Source organism: Danio aesculapii, chromosome 13 (genome assembly GCF_903798145.1).
Source record: "Danio aesculapii chromosome 13, fDanAes4.1, whole genome shotgun sequence".
Taxonomy (NCBI): Eukaryota; Metazoa; Chordata; class Actinopteri; order Cypriniformes; family Danionidae; genus Danio; species Danio aesculapii.
This window is the reverse complement of record NC_079447.1, coordinates 21,723,969-21,742,222: the sequence shown is the minus strand read 5'-3', so window position 1 is coordinate 21,742,222 and position 18,254 is coordinate 21,723,969. Positions and strand designations below refer to the sequence as shown.

General features: G+C 34.5%; 3 protein-coding genes across 3 annotated transcripts in view; 2 read left to right on the top strand and 1 right to left on the bottom strand.

Annotated features, from left to right (window-relative positions):
• The window catches only part of mnat1 (MNAT1 component of CDK activating kinase), a 34,388-nt gene extending 24,759 nt beyond the window's left edge, over nucleotides 1–9,629 (top strand). Inside the window, exon 8 of the mRNA XM_056470543.1 lies at nucleotides 9,318–9,629. Coding sequence (XP_056326518.1) covers nucleotides 9,318–9,432 — 115 coding nt within the window. The 3' untranslated portion in view covers nucleotides 9,433–9,629. The remainder of the gene's footprint in view (nucleotides 1–9,317) is intronic.
• A 24-nt stretch (nucleotides 9,630–9,653) lies between these two features.
• Nucleotides 9,654–14,921, bottom strand: trmt5 (tRNA methyltransferase 5). Its single transcript, XM_056470541.1, has 5 exons — nucleotides 14,866–14,921; nucleotides 13,246–13,850; nucleotides 11,752–11,876; nucleotides 11,024–11,666; nucleotides 9,654–9,826 (listed from the first exon to the last, which is right to left on the bottom strand). The coding sequence occupies exons 1-5, from the start codon at nucleotides 14,883–14,885 to the stop codon at nucleotides 9,771–9,773; spliced, it is 1,449 nt and encodes a 482-aa protein (XP_056326516.1). The 5' UTR covers nucleotides 14,886–14,921; the 3' UTR covers nucleotides 9,654–9,770.
• A 22-nt stretch (nucleotides 14,922–14,943) lies between these two features.
• Nucleotides 14,944–18,254, top strand: part of slc38a6 (solute carrier family 38 member 6) — a 15,647-nt gene continuing 12,336 nt past the window's right edge. Inside the window, exons 1-2 of the mRNA XM_056470542.1 lie at nucleotides 14,944–15,200; nucleotides 16,106–16,227. Of these exons, the coding sequence (XP_056326517.1) occupies nucleotides 15,108–15,200; nucleotides 16,106–16,227 (215 nt within the window). The 5' untranslated portion in view covers nucleotides 14,944–15,107. The remainder of the gene's footprint in view (nucleotides 15,201–16,105; nucleotides 16,228–18,254) is intronic.

The following is an 18,254-nucleotide window of genomic DNA, read 5'->3' as shown; positions in this document are numbered from 1 at the left end:
TTGTAAGTGTATTTCTATCACAGATGCTGTTGATAGAGCTTAACTTTTATTGACCCCACCAACACACACACATTGGGATCTTCAGCAGAGGATCTTGTGATGTGGTTTGAGCTGAAAAGCAGAGGACAGGAGAAGAGAAAGAGTGAGGGTTATGAAAAGAACTGATAGGGTGGATCATTCCCTCTTTGTTTCTTTTTCTTCATAGTTCTGTGTTTTTTTTCTTTCCTCTGTTTTTGCATCAAAGAATTTGACCAGCTTCAGCCTTTTGAAGTGGAAAGTGGACGAGTCTGTGAGTGTTTGTGTGTGTATGTGTGAGGCTGACAGAGAGACAGATTGTTTTTTGCTATTTGTCTTGGTGTGTTTTGACAGTGAGTTAGTGGAGATTTATGTTGGACTGGTTTGTGTTTTTGGAGGGTCATGTATGTATTCACTTCCTCCTCACCCCCGAGGCGAACCCCGTCCTCTGTGTCCGTCCCTGTTCTGTACCTGTATAAATACTGGAGGGTGGGGCTTTTTATTAAAGACAGCTGTGTGTGTGTGTGTCTTGAAAAGAGGTGATTGAGTTGAAGTTTTTTCTTCCTCTTCACACTCTATGCTTTTAAATGCTGTCAGTTATACTAGTGCTTTGTTTGAACAGAGAGTACAGAGTTTTTCTCCCCAGTTTTTTTGGTGAGATAGCCATTCATTTTTCATTTACTTGTACAATGTTGCGTAATGCAAGTACATTTCAGTTTTGGTTTTGGCCTTGATGGATCAGTAATTTTCCCATCAGACACTCTCAGGAAGCACACACACATACACACATAGCGAGTGTTGAGTGATGTCTCTGGCGCGTTTGGAGACGTGTCTGCAGAAGTTTGGATAAGGTAATTAGTTTCAGAGACAAAATTTATTGGACAGGACACAGCTTGTGTGCAAGTCTTTGTTTATTTAACCTTTTTTCATTTTTGATATAATTCAAGTTACATTTTTAGCATTTAAAAAATTAGGATTAGTCAGTTTTGACATATTTTACATAAAAGTGCATATATTATGACCAGTGGCTGGCTCTAGTTTAAATGGCACCCTGGGAGAACCATCCATGTGTATTTATTATAAATAAAGAAAATTATTATTATTATTATTAAACAATTATTATTCTAAATAAATAAAAGAAATTTACTGGAAAACAATGTAAACACAACTGGAGTGAAATTCTGAGACCACTTAAGTAATCTTTTGTATGAATATTATGACAATCCTATAGAATACAAAAAAATATATGTTTTATAGAATTATCTGTTTTCTTAGACCCGATTGAAGATATAACTAGTCTTAGAAATAATAAGTCTTACCACCCTGACTTATTTTCAGTGCGATTAACCGGACCAGACAGAATCTGCGGACATTTTTTTGCTATTTGATTGATTTTGGAAGTATCATAACTAAAAACTTAATATATGAAATAAAATATAATACCTTTTTACCTTTTATTTAATGTTTACAATGCAAATCTAGTTAGATCCACTCATTTGTTTAACGAAGCAGGTTTTTTTCTTTTAATATATCTACTACAAAACAGAAAATATTACTTTACAAACTGTATTGTAAATAATTATATGAAAATTTTAATATTAGTCAATAATTTTACTGAAATCAATTTAAAAACTGAATAAATAGAAGTTTACACAAGTAAATAAATAAACTCCATGATGAGCCAAAAATCTGTGGATTTCTGCACATGCAGATTTCGTGTGGGCCTAGCGATCACCCATATTGTCAATGCCTAAATCCGCCACCGATTATGACACATTATTGAATATTTACATTACATCATTGATTGTTGAACCATTTTAAAATTTGATGTTTAAATATGTTTTGGAAATCCTTATTTTATGCTAATCTAATTCTCAGGACATATTTATTATTAATAAAAATTATGAAAACAATTTTGCTGCTTAATGTCTTTGTGGAAACCATTAGAAACTGTATTAAGTGTTCTGTAATATACAAAGAGTTCAAACAGTGCTCAGCATAATTGAGTACACCACATTTTAAAAATGAATATATTTATCCATTTCTCAGTGAATATAGGCAATGTATTTTAGTGCATTTAAAAAAACTGATTTATTAAACAGATATATTTATCAAAATAATATTTTAGTCACCAAACATATTTAGAAATGGAAAGAAAATGCAATTAAATTCAAGCAAAATATTGCAAAAAAAATTACAACCTACAAAATTTCAACTAAATTTTTCATATTTTTAGTTTCTCTTGATTTCTCCTATTTTTTAATTTGTGTTTAATATTTTACTCTAAAATTTTAATTTGGCTGTACTAATTTTTCGTACCATTATCGTAAGTTATTTTGTTAGATAAGCTCCAGATTTGGCTTCAGTACTGACTAATCTATTGTATATGCACAAATATAATATTGTATAGCTTCCTAATAAAAATATGAATTAAAAAGATCGATTTGTGAGGGGTGTACTTAAATATGCTGCCCACTGTATGTGTATTATTTTTCTAAACATTTTTATCCTTATTATGGAGTGTGGTCTTAAAACACTATTGAAATGCTCCTATTTTGTATTTGATTAATCTATTTTTGGAATATATTTCTTCTATTTAGAAATTAATAACAAATATTTATAAAAAATGATTTCTTAGTATAATACACTTCAGGTCAGAGCAGTTAACAGGGACTTGACTTTCATCACCATGCCAATGTTTAGACTACATTTTCTTTAGAAACACACTTTGTCATACAGGAAGTCATCTTGTGCCAGACAGGAAGTAATCCATCAGCAGGTCAAAAGAGGGAGCGTGTATGGACATGCTCAGTAGCTTTATTGTGTTTTTCAACATAAATCTGGTTGATTGTTATTTGTTTAGGTAGTAAAGTACAAGTGATATTGTTAAAATAAGCATGTCTAATGACCAGACAGTTAAAACAAGAACACTTACTAAAAATACCAAGAACATAAGTATTGCATTAAGCTGCTAAACACATTTATGGTTTTATATATAAATATCCAGAACAGGACTGTCCTTTTATAAAATACAAGTCTTTTTCTAGTGTGAAAAGTTTAGTACAGCAAGAATGTAAGATTAGAAGGGTCAGTGACTGAAGAAATGACTTTTTTTTTGGAAACTAAATTTTGAGAAGCCTGATTTGAAATTTGCTTATGCAAACTAGCTTAAAACAAAGATTCTGGCCTTGGCTTCAATAGTAAATTTGGCTTGCAAATGCCAATCTACCTCCCATTTCTCTGTGTGTAAGAGGTAGCAAGAGACAGCTGAACTTTGATAGCGAACCTAGTGTGCATTATGGGAAATGATTGGACAGACTAAACATGTTCATCCGCAGATTTGAGTGAGTTTAGCTATCACCTTGAGCATGTATAGTTCACATACATGACCTCCCAGATGTGTGTTTCCTATTGCTTTATTCAGACTTGGTTCGTTGTTATAGCATATGTCAAAAACACATTTTATTCAGGATTACACAGAAAAACATTCAAAGGAACAGCATTCATTTACATTTCTAATAAGAGTCAGACAAGGATAGAGAGGAAGATGCTACAACTTCTAGACTGAACCAGGACATTATTGAGGATTTAGTGAAGAAATGCATGTACACTGTAATAAATATCTGTAAATTAAGAGTTTCCATGTTTTAATTTATTTTTAATTTAATTTTTTAACAGTTTTTCTTTTACTTATGGTTGTGAATTGCATTACAGGACCTTGATCTCTGCTCTGCTGGCTTTTGATTTTGAAAATTCACTCTACAGTTTTATTGATATTCTAGTAGTTTGTAATAATACAATGAATAACAAATAATCTATAAAGGATTGTGTAAAATAACAGAAAATGTATTGGCATTTCATTCCAAGTTTTTTGTACCATAATATACAGTGCTCAGCATAAATGAGTACACCCTGTTTTGAAAATGAATATTTTTATCCATTTCTCAGTCAACATTGGTAATATATTTTGGTGCATTTAAGCAAAACAGATTTATTAAAGAGATGTATTTAACAAAATAATATTTTAGTCACCGAACATCTTTAGAAATATAAAGGTAATGCATTTAAATTCCTTCGAGATATTGCAAAAAACAATTTTACACTACAAAATTTCAAGCAATTTTTTTTGTTTCTCCCGATTTTTGTTCCTTTAGTTCCTTTTTTATTATTCAATATTTCCCCCTAACATGTAGATTTGGGCTTCTAATTTCTGGACGGTTATCGTAAATTATTTTAATAGATTAGCTCCAGATTTGGTCCACATCAAATGTTTACTACTGTTTATGCAAAAATATAATATTGTAAAGCATCTTATAGAAAATATTAATATAAATGAGAGATTTGTGAGGGGTGTACTCATGTGTACTCACTGTACAAGACCAACCCTGACAATATACAACTTTAACTGTTAAAAATGTTCATAAAAGTCACTTTTTCTAACTTTTCAAGGTTAAAGGTTTCAAGGTCCCATGGTTCAAGGTCCCAGTGCACTTCAAAATCAAATATAAACAGGAAAAATAAAAACATGAATCACAAAATACAAAAATCTGCTAATCTACGGATATTTTTACAGTGTAGCTGTCGTAAAGTTGATTAAACTCATTGACCTGCATGTTGATGCTTTGTAATGTTAATGTTTATTTATTGTAAATAAACATTGCACTAATACAGTTCTCTGATATTTGCAGAAAATGTAAGGTCACTTAATTTTACAGTGTATTTATGAATTATGCTGATGGTGATAGTCTTCAGGATTAATCTAAAGACACCTCTGGTCTCCATGGGTACAATTAGAGACAACAGTAACCTTTCTGCAGTATAGCATGTTAATGGGTACAGTCATAAAGGAATTTTGCAAACATTCTCAAAATATAAAGTGATACACTAGTTTTGGGGATGAAGTTAAAGCATGAAGCGGTGGTATTGACTAAACTGATCCTCATAAATTTTTTCTTTTTCCCAGAGAAAGTTACTTGGTTGTCCGTATCCACATTTTACATTGCTTATATCACTTGTAATGTCATATTTGCATTATATGTCACCTTTTATGATACATCATGTTTTGGTGGATGTCAAATTCGGACATTATTGGTCTTGTTTAAATGAGCTTGCTCTGGAAACTCTTCTGATGAGGATTTTTGCGCTATGATATTTTAATTTGATGTGTATACTTGTTAATGTGGTTTATGGGGACACATTTGTAGAAGGACATGGGTATAACTCTGGTATGACTAAGTTGTTTTTCGAGGACATCACTTGCCTTGTGTAACTCAAAATGCTTTAACAATCATACTTAACAGGGACTTTTGACATTCGGAATTTGCCCCAGGTTTCATGTGAGGGTTGTGTTTAGAGGTAGGGCTAGGGTAAGGCAATATATTAAGTGTTTTTTTACAGAATAAAATACATTACACCTACATCCGTGTAAACCATATATACGTGTTTGTCTTTGTGTGTGGCATGGTAGTGCAGGCAATCAGATCTGCTTAAGGAATGTGTGTGTGACACTGACTCTGTTAAAATGACAGATCGTCCAACAGCTGCTTCAGAGTGTTTGGAAAGTCAAAGTGTCTCCAACACACATTCACACTTCGGTATTAAAGGCTGGGACGAGAAACCAATCACACTGATGGAGAACACACACATTATCATTACAATTTCAGTGTGTTCCAGCAGATACAGCTGCATATAAAGTACAAATACTGGTCAGCTCATGTCAAAATTTCAACACGAACAATGTCAGCATGTCAAAGAAACGGAGACAACGTCAGACAACCAGTAAAATCCTCCCAAACAATTTAGTCATAGTTTAAATCCACACATTAGTCTATTCCCAAACTACTGTTTTCTTTAGGAGGATTCTAGTACTTGGGTATGAGGCTGTTGTGTTCATATAAAATATATACAGTAATAATAAATGTTACATAATAATCCATTTTAAATGATATATACTTATATTAAAAAAATGTTTACCTTAGAATTACTAGAAAATACAATAAGTTAATATACAGTTTTTAAAAAAACATTGATATTATAACATTAGTTTTTAAACAATGAGTGCGTTTACATGGACACCAATAATCCAATTTTAATGCAATTAAGACAATACTCTGATTAAGAGTCTATTATGTAAACAGGGATTTTTGATTAATTTAATTTGATTAAAGTCATAATCAAACTAAACAGAAATCGAATTAAGACATTATTGAAGTGCAGTACGGACATGTAAACGCCACAATCAGACAGGATAGTCCACACACACATGCATGCGCACATGCACGCGCAGCTGTTTAACACTATTCTCTTCACCTACCGAGTCAGTGAAAACCGCAGAGACATACACGCGAAATGCTGAGGTTTTTTTTCTCCCATTCGGTGTGCGGTATCAAATTCCATTAAAACAATGCTCCAACAGTTCATACTCGCATCCAATATATCGTTTGTCACGGGGGCTTGCATGAAATGTTCCTGAATGAAAGTGAAAGTGCCAAACTGCAGTTAAAAGTCAACAAATTAAAAATGAAATACTCAAAATTACATGAAACTCTGAAGGAAACGTGGATAACGTGGTGACACAATGACGTTAATCGAATTATGCGCTGTAACATGTAAAACGGGATCATGCAAGGAACATTCAAAAGCAGCTCAAACACTTTAATCAAATTATTGTCTCAGATTAAGGCAAATGATTCGATTACTGATGTCCATGTAAACTTAGTCATTGTTAGTTATTTTTAAGTTTCTACATATAATTGTTTCTACAAAAATATTAAATAAAACAAAAATACATGGATCAGACAGTCCTATTTTTTTAAGCTTTGCAAGAACAAGTCTTATATAGAGTTTATTGAAAATAAACTGGCTCTTATAATATGTAGTTTGATCTAATATGGTACAAGTGAATTTTCAGAGGATCAAGCACTTTCACTGACATTCTATTTTGTTTAAATGTATTTATTTTGAGCCCCAATTTCATCTCTTTCCTTTAAGGTCTAGAGTTGAAATTAGGTTTTTTTGTATTGTATACCAATAATATTTCCTTTTGTTATGATTCATGACTGTCATTTTCTTTTAATTCAGTTGCTGCTCTTTAGATTTCCATTATTGTTCTGATTAAAGTACCAATGGTTTTATATTATTGTACTTCAGGCAGAACTAAAGGAGAATCTGGATTAAGTATGATGACAGTGATTCTCATGTGGAAGTATGCATGCGGTTTATGGGTTAATGATGAAGAACTGAAGGCAGCATTCAGTGTGCATTAGCTCATGCTCCAGCATAGCAGTAATCTCTGTTTGTTTAGAAAGTGTGTGAAGCTGAGAGGAGCCTAAGTGTTTCTGATGTTACCTGACCCGCTCCATCTTTCCCTTCCTCTCACTGTAGTATCAGCTTACATGTAATTTTCAGTCCTCTCGTAATGAGTGGCCGCTGTGCACTCCAGCTGCTGGAGGGCTTGTTGGATGCTGGGATAATGCGGGATCTCACAGTCCCAGCCACAATCATTAGGTCTCTGACACTTGTCCTGATGGTTTGTGGGTAACCAGTAGTTGTTAATTTGAGGAATGATGTATGGATAAAGTAGTTTCTGATGCATTATATAGATAGTTTATTTATTTATGTCAATTACATTCTTACTTTAATTTAGTTTGGTTACAAAACAAATTATTTACAGGAACATTTGATTTATTTTTTTTGACAGAAATGATGTAATCTTTGTTCAGAATTTAAATCTGAAGGACATTTAGTTGTGGCTATACCATGCTTTAGTCATAAATGTCACCATAGTTGTATTTTGCAGATATTTTTTCATTCAGGTTTAGATTAGGACTCTAAACTGGCCATTTCATTATTTCAATGTTTTCAGCTTTAAGGAACTGCGTTACTTGTTTTGCTGTGTGATGAGGCTCAATGTCTGGCATTCTCTGCATTAGTCTGTCCTCCATCTTTTTGGGAAACTAGAATGATTGTGACCTTGTAAAGACGCAATGTTCTAGAAATCACAGATTTGGATTATTTCTCTTTTTAAAAGATATCTCATTTAATAATTTATAATGTGCTTTAAAAATTTCTGAAATTTGATCACTGTATTTTGTATGTTTTTAGTGCTGTTGAATGATTAATCGTGATTAATTGCATCCAAGATAAACGTTTGTATTTTCATAATGTGTAAATGTGTAGTGTTAATACAAACACATCTGCTGTACATAAAATCTAAAAATACACAAATTAAATATATTAATATATATTATATTAAATAAATTATATATTTATGAACATATTTAGATATTCATAAACATTTATATACAAATATTTTATACAAAATAGTCATGCATATGTAGTATGTACACAGTATGCACAAATATATTCATATAATTATGAATATTATAATACAATTAATATGATTATATTAATATAATATATTGTAAATATTAACTTTTATTTTTGATACAATTAAGCGTTTGACACTAATTTTACTATATATTATTTTTAATTTAAAAAATATTAAAACTGGACAGTTATTTTAAGTTGTAATAATGAGGCCTTCATAATTTCTCATAATACTTTGACTGGTTTCTGAAGGATCATGTGAAAATTCAACTTTGACAACCCAGCGAAACTGCATTTTAATTAATTTAAATGTTAGCACAAAAGATATATTTTAAAATAAAACAATACAAACATAAAAATAGTATGAGTATATTATATTTTGAATATTATCTTTTTTGTGATCAAATTTGTATTGAACAGTTGGAAATAATATAGCATACATAGTTATAGACAAGGATACCAACCAACTGGGAAAAGTAATAAATAATTAAAAAAGGGAACAAAAAAGGGAACAAATAAAAAAAAAGGAGAAAAAAAAATGTGTGTATATGTACAGTTGAAGTCAGAATTATTACCCCCCACCCCATTTGAAATTTTTTTTTTTAGATATTTCCCAAATTATGTTTAACAGGGTAAGGAAATTTTCAGAGTATGTCTGATTATATTTTTTCTTCTGGAGAAAGTCTTATTTGTTTTATTTCAGCTAGAATAAAAGCAGGTTTTCATTTTTTAAAAGCCATTTTAAGGTCCGTATTATTAGGTCATTTAAGCTATATATTTTTCTGATAGTCTACAAAACAAACTAACATTATACAATAACTTGCCTAATTACCCTAACCTGCCTAATTAACCTAGTCAAGCCTTTAAATGTCACTTTAAGCTCATGTGGGTAAAACAACAGAGGTGCTCCCTCTAGAGGATTAACATATAAAAGCATTCAGTGTTACAGCTATTGGTCTTCTCTGTGTGTGCAGGTTTCTGAATCACGTGCGAGCTGCATCTCTGCAGGATCAGGCTGGCGGTTATACATCAGGACTGGCCTGTCATCGGGCCATCCAGGATGCTTTCAGTGGCCTCTTCTCCTTGTGATATTGTAAAACTATGGAGATTTCCACTCTGGTCTTTCATCTGACTTTTAAAAGACTTACAATGGGAGAAGCTGAGAGTTTAAGGAAAAAAGCACATCCCAATGAATCCATTTAGAGGGTCTGAGCTATGTACAGATATTTTTGAGGATCAGTTGTTTTTTTTATGCGGTGTTGGTTAAATAAACACAAGTATATTTTCTTTGTGTCAAAGGCCATCTCAGGGAAATGCAACAGCATGGAATGATAATAATAATTTATTTAAAAAAATTAAAAGAACACAAAACTAAATACTCCAGGTTTATCATATTAACATGCAAGTAAACTAAATACTCAATTTATTCAGTTCGTTGAATCTTCACACTTCTGTTTTTTAGGACATGGCTCTTCTGAAGTGTCTGTGGAGGAAGAAAGACACATTATAATACAGCAATCTTTTACAGCAAATTAACACAATCAACTAGAAATTACTGTTATCACTTACAATTAAGCATTTGGCATAGTAGAAAATTAGTTTAGCTTTTTTTTGCCACAGAATGATAAAGGCAATTGTTTTTTTTCTGGCAATTTTGAATTTAGATACTTTTCTCACAATTAAGTACAAAATCTGAATTTTGGGATACAAACAGAACTGAAAAGTACTTATTATTACTTCATATATACACACATATACACACATCATGGTTTCCGCTACATTCATTCTTCCATGGCAGGGCGCCACGCCAAAATTCATCCCGCCACGGCTACATTACAGCTTCTCATTCAAAACATTTTATTTTTTTTTGTAGCGAGTGATAATTGTACCAAAACGTATCAAAGGGTAGGTGAATTAAAACCGCGTGAACTTTTTCTGTAACAGACCGTAGTAGTGCTGTGCGTCATTTGTTTAACCCTTTAGGTTACGTGCTGAGTGACTGACTGGCATGTGCGTGAGGCCAGCTGACACGACGTAAAGCTGTTTCACTTTACTTCAGGACGCATTAATACTGCTCTGTAGGTCTATTGGAGACATTCATAAATATTCCTAGCAAATCTAATAAATGGAGACATACTTGTTATATAAACGCACTAAATCACACAGCGTTTATTTGAGAGCGCACAAGAATATCTGCGCTCAGTGTTGCCAGATGATGCTGACTGTTTCCAGCCCAAAAGCTGTCGACATCACAAGCATTTCTACACTGATCTAAGCATATGTATGCGAAGAACGGGGGCTATAGCATCTCTTTGGGAGATCAAAAGCGGGCTGGCAGGCACGCCATTGCAAAACCGCCCAAATTTTCACTACTCCCCTATGTCACTTTTTTAGCCGCAAAAATAAATTCAAAATCGCCCAATGACGCAACACTGTCTGCGCTTGAGGGCGCGCAAGAAGCTTTGTGCACGAGCAGAGGAAATTGGCGCGCATTCTGTGGGCTATTACATGAATGCGATCTCGACTCGTAATACTACGCTCACGACATTTGTCATTGAAATAACGCCACAGGTAGTTAGTAGATCTGTGTAAAAAGGCCTGCCGCCACAGATGGAAAAAATCCTAGAGGAAACACTGCACATACACAGCATGCTTTTAAACTTCTACCAGCTTCTCTTACCTCTGTCTTGGGTGTGTGTGTTGTACAGGACTTCCCTCGGCAGAGTAAAACTCACACACATCATCTCCTTATTAGGTGCCACATTCCTCACCAGATGCACGGAGCACTGTCCTTGCAGATTAGTCTTTAAACTGGTCTCTGCCCTCTCCACTACGTCCCGCTGAGGATCATTCTCTTTGGAGAACCCATAACAGTGCACCTGAGGCAGGTTAGAAAGACTCTGGTCTGGTTCTGGGTCCAGTAAACCCCTGAAAGCATCAAGGAACTCGAGAGCCAGAGCAGGAAGGTTCATCACCACATGTATCTTTTGTGATCCCTTCATTAGAGCAGGCAGGCGCTCCCGGACCGGCCCCCGGATAAAGTCACGTCCATCCAAGTTAGACGTTGTTATTTTTTGGTCAACCTTGTTGAGCTTTGCATTGTGCTGGAGCCAACGAAAGGACTCTGGGTTTAAGTCATTAGCGAGGACTGCACAGCCTCGACGGGCTGCTGGGATGGCGAATGGACCGACTCCGGCGAAAACATCCACTACAGTATCGCCTCGATGAAGGAGGGAAACGATACGCTCATGCTCGGTGCTTAGTCGAGGGTTCCAGTACACACGAGAGAAATCAAACTCGTATAATACCCCATTTTCTCGTACCTGAGAGAGGAAAAGCTTTAATTATAGACAGATATATGTTTAATAAATTATATTTTGGTGAATTTCATGCATGACCTGAACTCACCTTTGCCACCATGTTACTCTCTCCTGCCAAAACCTCCATTTGGAAGTTCCTGTATGTGGAGTCAATGGTGTTGGTCTTGTTGACCACGCAGGTGACGCCAGGGTTCTTATCTATGATCACTTGACCTGGAACAAACCGAATCAAGCAAATCAAACTGAAAGATGGAGGACTGGAATTGAGATGCCCTAAAACAGAGGTGTCAAACTCCTGTAGTTCCTGGAGGGCTGCAGCCCTGCACAGTTTAGATTCAACCCTGCTTCAGCACACTTAAGCTGCGGTCACACTTGACTTTTCTTCCCATAGACTTCCATTCATACGCACGCGAATGCGTCAAGTTTCGCAGGTTGCTGCGGTACAAAGTTCAAGCTTGGTGAACTCTGACCTGCGAAATCGCATCACTTGACTGCATGAGACCAATCGAGGATCAAAACAGGACCTCTCCGGACAGAAACTTAAAACATGGAGCTATCGCTTCCTTTTTAATGTCTAAACATTTTGTTTAATCCCGCCCCTTTTCGCAGCGCCGCACAACAGAATTTCGCACACACAATGCCCAGTGCTTTATCTGTAGGTTTCAAACAAGCCTGAAGGATTCAATTACATTAATCAGGTGTGTTTAATTAGGGCTAGAACTAAACTGTGCAGAGCTGCGACCCTATATATATATAAATAAATAAAAAATTCCGAGCTTAAATGGTTGAAAAAACATTGATGCTTTTATTTTTATGCACATACAGTAACAAATTTAACTGTTAGAGTTTATATGTCAGCTGTGTGGACGCTAGGGTTGGGTTATCAATAGTAATTTTATGGTAACAGTGATTACATTTAAAAAAAACCTCAAGATCAGTCTTCTCAAGGCCAGGAATTTCATGTGTTTTTTTTTAAATAACAAAATAAAAAATTATTATTTAAAAAATTATTAATTGTGAAAAGATATAGTAAATAAATAATTGTAAACAAACAGTTTCCAATATGTATTTGACTGAAATCATACATGTACATCATTTGAGCTATAAATAATTAATAATGGCCCCGCTGATCTTTCATTTTTCCAAATAGGTTCTTTTGCTCCACAATAAACAAAACACATATAATTTTGAAATGACATGAGCTGCCTTGGCCTAATATTTAGAGTTGGACTTGTGATTCAAAGGTTACAGGTTTGAGTCGTGGCACCGGCAGGGACTGTAGGTGGTGGGAGTGAAGGAACAGCACACTCACCAACCACAATCCCATAGCTGGGGTGAGTCCCTTGAGCAAGGCACCAAACTAGCTGCCCACTGCCACTAAAAACGAAGATAAGGGAGTAATTCTAGACAGGCTATTTAAAGTGGGTTTGGATTAATCCAATTGGCTTACTAATGATTACGTATGGGAGACCTGCCATGATCAATCAAATCACATGCTCCTTTTGAAATTAGTTTGTGAAACTTCACTAAATGACAGATTTTTTTAATGAGGTGATTTGTTGGATCATATATATAGTCTCACCGATCAGTTTTCTGTAGGGTAGCTGATGGTCTCTCAGGTTCATATGGGCGATGTGGCCCACTCTGCTAAATCCTGATGTAACATCCTGTCCTTCAGGAAGAACAGCTCGCAAAATCTCTTCGCCTTTAAAGTTCTCATAGGTAAGTTTGAGTTCATAGCTCTGGATCTCCTGAGGCACACTATAAGCTTTCAAAGCTTCTGCCTCCTCACTGCCAAACGAGTCTGAAGATGTAATGCTGTTCGGGTCCAATAACAGCAGCCGATGTTCAATAACACTACAGTCTGCATTCCCATCTTCACCGTGTTCCTCCACAACACGTTTGAGTCCTGGCCTCTGTAATGCCACTTTCTTCAAACTTTTCACTGCTTTGTTGAGAATGTTGGTTGGTAACCGTATGGCGGGAACACTCACTGTCTGACCGAAAGCAGAGCGGTCCAGTTCTGTCATGCCCCGTACTGTGGAAGGGGGCTTGAAGAGGCTCTGATCAGTCTGGGATTGGTCAGTCATGGCTTTTTGAGACTGGACCACAGAAAAATGGTTGAAATTCTGAGATGTAAATGTACAACTGTAATGTCTCTGCAGGAGGATGAAAAGTCTGGCAGATCTGTTGGTGAACAAGAGAGAGCTGGAGTTATGGCCTGTGATCCAAGAATTTAATGAAAAAAATTAAGCAATTACCACAGTTCAGAGAAGCTTGGAATTTTATTTTATTTATTTTAATTGCCACAGATTTCCTGCTGATTTTTAAGGAGCTGTGGATGTGATGTTACCTGCATATTCAGCGAAGGTCAACAAGGCTGTGCGTGTTAAATCGATAGCTAAACTTGTTGTTGCTTTAACTATGCATCTTTCATTCCCCTTTAGTGAACTACTGCAAACCATTTCAGTCCGTTTACAATTGAGGTAAAGTTGGTTTTATATTCACACATTCGTTGAGTGACAACTTGTGGCGTGGTCCCTATAATGTTTACCACGCTACTTTGAATTGATTATATTTTCACAGAAGTATAGCAAATTGCTTGCTTAATGTACATAATTTGTTGCCCTAAATCTTCCAATAATCTATTAGTCGAGGCACCGGCAGAGTAACAGATTTAAATGCTTATTTTAATGATGAAAGCACTGTAATTTCAATTGTATTGGGGAAAACAATGCAATTCAGTAACATATTATATAAATGTTTTAGCACGATTTTTTCCCGAATGCTTATGATTTGCTAGTAAAAGACAGTTATTCAACTGTTTCAACCGATTTTCTGTCTTATTACTATATAAAGTCCATTTTTTAAAATTTAGGTCAAAAAAGTAATATACTTATCATAGCAATGTTGTATGTGTTTATCTTCACTGCTAAGCAACACATACACGCAAACAATAGCCGCAGAATCATAAATGTTAGTCCGTAAAAAATTATTTAAAAATATCCTGTGAAATCCTGGAACTACCGTCGCCTACCAAATTTAGTGTACATGAATGCACAGGCAATCTGTTCTCTACACCTAGTGACATATTAGAGAATGACTTATAACCTCTGAGCTTCATTCGTGTCATTCAACGCACATAAAAACATTTAACCTAATATTAAAAACCTTATATTAAAAACAAACTGCCACAGCTCACCTTCTCCACACTGCCGCCATACGAACACGCGTTTACCCTACGTCATATCTATGCGACCTGTGGGTCTGTGACGGATAATATAAATTGACGATAGGGAATCACGTGAATGGCTGTTTACGTTTGCTAGAGCCGGTGGTTTGGAGAACCAGAGAAATGTGCTGACGGCTCCGGTAGTGTCTGAGTGCGAGCGGTGCGTCTTTTGTCGGTTCAGAAGGGAATAAAGAAACACTACACGGTGGGACATGGGGAGAAACGGCGCAAACCACAGCATCCAGACGGTGAGCGAGTATGAGCCCATCGGAGAAGATGAAGAGAGAACACCGCTGTTACCGCAGGTAAACCACAAACCTGTCATTTCCCTATAACACTGACATTCATAAATAAATTATGTAGAACAACAAATAGAACAGTGTCCATGTCTAAATGATCCAAAATATTATAAATGTTTCTCAAAATAAAATAAATTGTGGTCAATGGGGAAAAAGTTTTTGTTTTTTACCCAGGCATTTAGAAAGAATATATCTCAGAGCAGGCATCACAATACCGTGAAAGCGTGAAATGTTTACCCAAGGTTGTCATACCGGCAGAACTTTATACCAACCCATGCCTATACCGCATAGTATTAGTATGTTCGCACTCAAATATTTCAAATCTTATAGAAATGGCGCAAAATTTGAATTAGCATCTTTTTTAAAATATAAAAACAAAGATCTATGTTTTGCATTTGATGTATTTCTTACATTATTTGAAATACGTTTTTGTCAAAGTAGGGTATCAAAAAGAATTGTGGTTTTCCTCAGGTTGTTAACCCCTTTGCCATTCCTAATTAAAGAAATATATAATTCCAGAATATCTCATTTTTATGTTGTAATTGTGATTTAACCAAAGTATAATTTCTGTAACGAGTTTTTATATCTATTTATAAAAAAAAAAAGACCTCAGTGCCTAAGCGGCTTCACAAATTGTTTAACAGATATGTGTGTGTATTTTAGATGTCATCTGCTTGCTTGTGCATTGTAGTCATTTTCACACCATCACATGCTGATCTTACGCAATTTTATTGTGGTTTTGCAAAGAATTTGCTTCCCTTTGAGCTTTCAGCAACTCCATGTGTAAGCAGACCGTAACTGCATTCACAGTAATGCGCATGCTTTGCCTCTTGTCCAAGGATCTGTTTTGCCCTATGTTTGCAGTTTGCTAAAGTGTGAGCTAGTCATGTCATAATTTCTGTTTCTCATAGGGTGTTCAGACTAGAGGTTCATCCTTCATGTCTTCTGCCTTTAATCTCATGAATGCCATCATGGGCAGTGGCATCCTGGGTCTCTCGTATGCCATGGCCAATACGGGCACCGTCGGGTTCAGGTACACAAACAGTTTATCACATGCACTTAAGCTGAATGAATAACATTTGAGACGCACTGTTAATTGATTTTTTTCTTTTAAAAAGGTGTCTTATTATTCTTTCTACAGCTTTAGCGTTTAGTGCATAGACTAGTTTTGATGTTTGTGCACCAAAAAAATAAAAATAAAAATAATTCTGCAATGTTGCAAAGATCAAACTCCACTCCTAAGTCAGTTATTCTTTATATCACTTCTAAACTCACTTAAATGCCTCTTTAATAGTTCAGTATTCTTTTGGAACCGTGCACATCACATTAGCCTTAATGAAAACAATTCCTACCCAAGGAGGTCAATGCCTGAATGGGCTGGTAATAAGTTGTTATGATGTCCAAGAAACAGATTCACAGATCTAATAGACTGATGCACATGTCATTTCTTCTCTTACAGCTTAACATAACCAATATTATGAAAATGTGTGTTTTTGTGTGCTTTTGACATGAACGTGTATTGAACAGTTGACACAAAGGGGAACTTGATTTAACACTCACATGACATGCAGTCTGACTGCTGCTTTCTGTGTACACTTGTGTTTACGCACTCAGAAAAACTTATAACAGAGATTTGTGCTGACAAGGCTTTATAACACATGCAGATGTTTTGTTGGTTGTTGCCAGAGTATGCAAGTCATGAAAATGGGAAGTTGTTTTTTTTTTTTTTTTTGCCCTAAGTGGGTCATTTGCAACATGATGTAATAAATGATTTTGAAACAATCCAAACCTCAGGGACATCTGAAGTTAATTTTTTATTTAAAAAAAAGCATAATTAGACCAATTTAACTAAAATATTTCTACAGTAATGAACTTACAGTAAACAAGGCCAGGCTATAAATGTTCTTTTGTGCACAAGGACTTTTACATAAATCTATGTAAATACAAGTTCTGGTGTGAGTTTACGTTGTTCTATGTGGTTATTGTGCTTCAGCATTATGATTCACATGCTTTTAAAATAACTTCAGAATAGGAACTGAACAATACTGGAGAAATATCCCATTATTGTTGTTAAGTGTTGCGATACTTTGCTCTCTTTGTCATTTCCCTCTCTTATCTTGGCTCCTTCATTAGTATTTATTTTCAGCTTGGCCACATTTGAGCCACTCTAGCCAATAGCAGAACAGCGACTACTAGGGAGGTTGGGATAAAAATAGTAAGGCCACATCTGATTGGTCAACTTTAAATAAACGACGACTGCATAATATATAAATATATATATATATATATATATATATATATATATATATATATATTATATATATATATATATATAATATATATATATATATATATATATATATATATATATATATATATATATATATATATATATATATATATATATATATATATATATATATATATATATATATATATATATATATATATATCTCACACATCATTGCGATATGTATGTTACAGATATTGTTTTAAAAAATCTGTTTTCCACACAATTCCTTTATGTTTTCACAACACAAATTAAGTTAACTTGATTGTTTTTACAAGTTTAAGTGAACTGAACATAAAACAGTTCAATTGTCCCAAAAAGACTTAAGAATTGTGTTGTTTAAAGAATACTGTGACTCGGAAGTGGCTACAACTGGAACCCCCTACAAAATCTGAATGGTTGGATATCTTATCTCATGTTCAAAATATGGAGAGGATGACTTTTTCTTTAAAACTACAAATGGACAAATACCTGCAATATTGGGAGAAATGGATTGTACTTGTGCCTTTACACAGTGTAATCTGATTCCTATATGTATTTGTTAATGTGACCTGTAAGGAAATATGTGACCAGTCAACTGTTCATTTAAGTTCCAATGTGTTATTGTATTTTTTTAAGATCTATTATTTATTTGTAGTATTTTCCCCCTTTTTTCTTCCTTAAAAAAGAGAAATAAAAATAAAGTATTAAAAAAAGAATTGTGTTTTAACTCATTTTAAATACGTAGTTAAAACAAACAACAAAAGTCATTTTTAAGTGTATGCTATTAT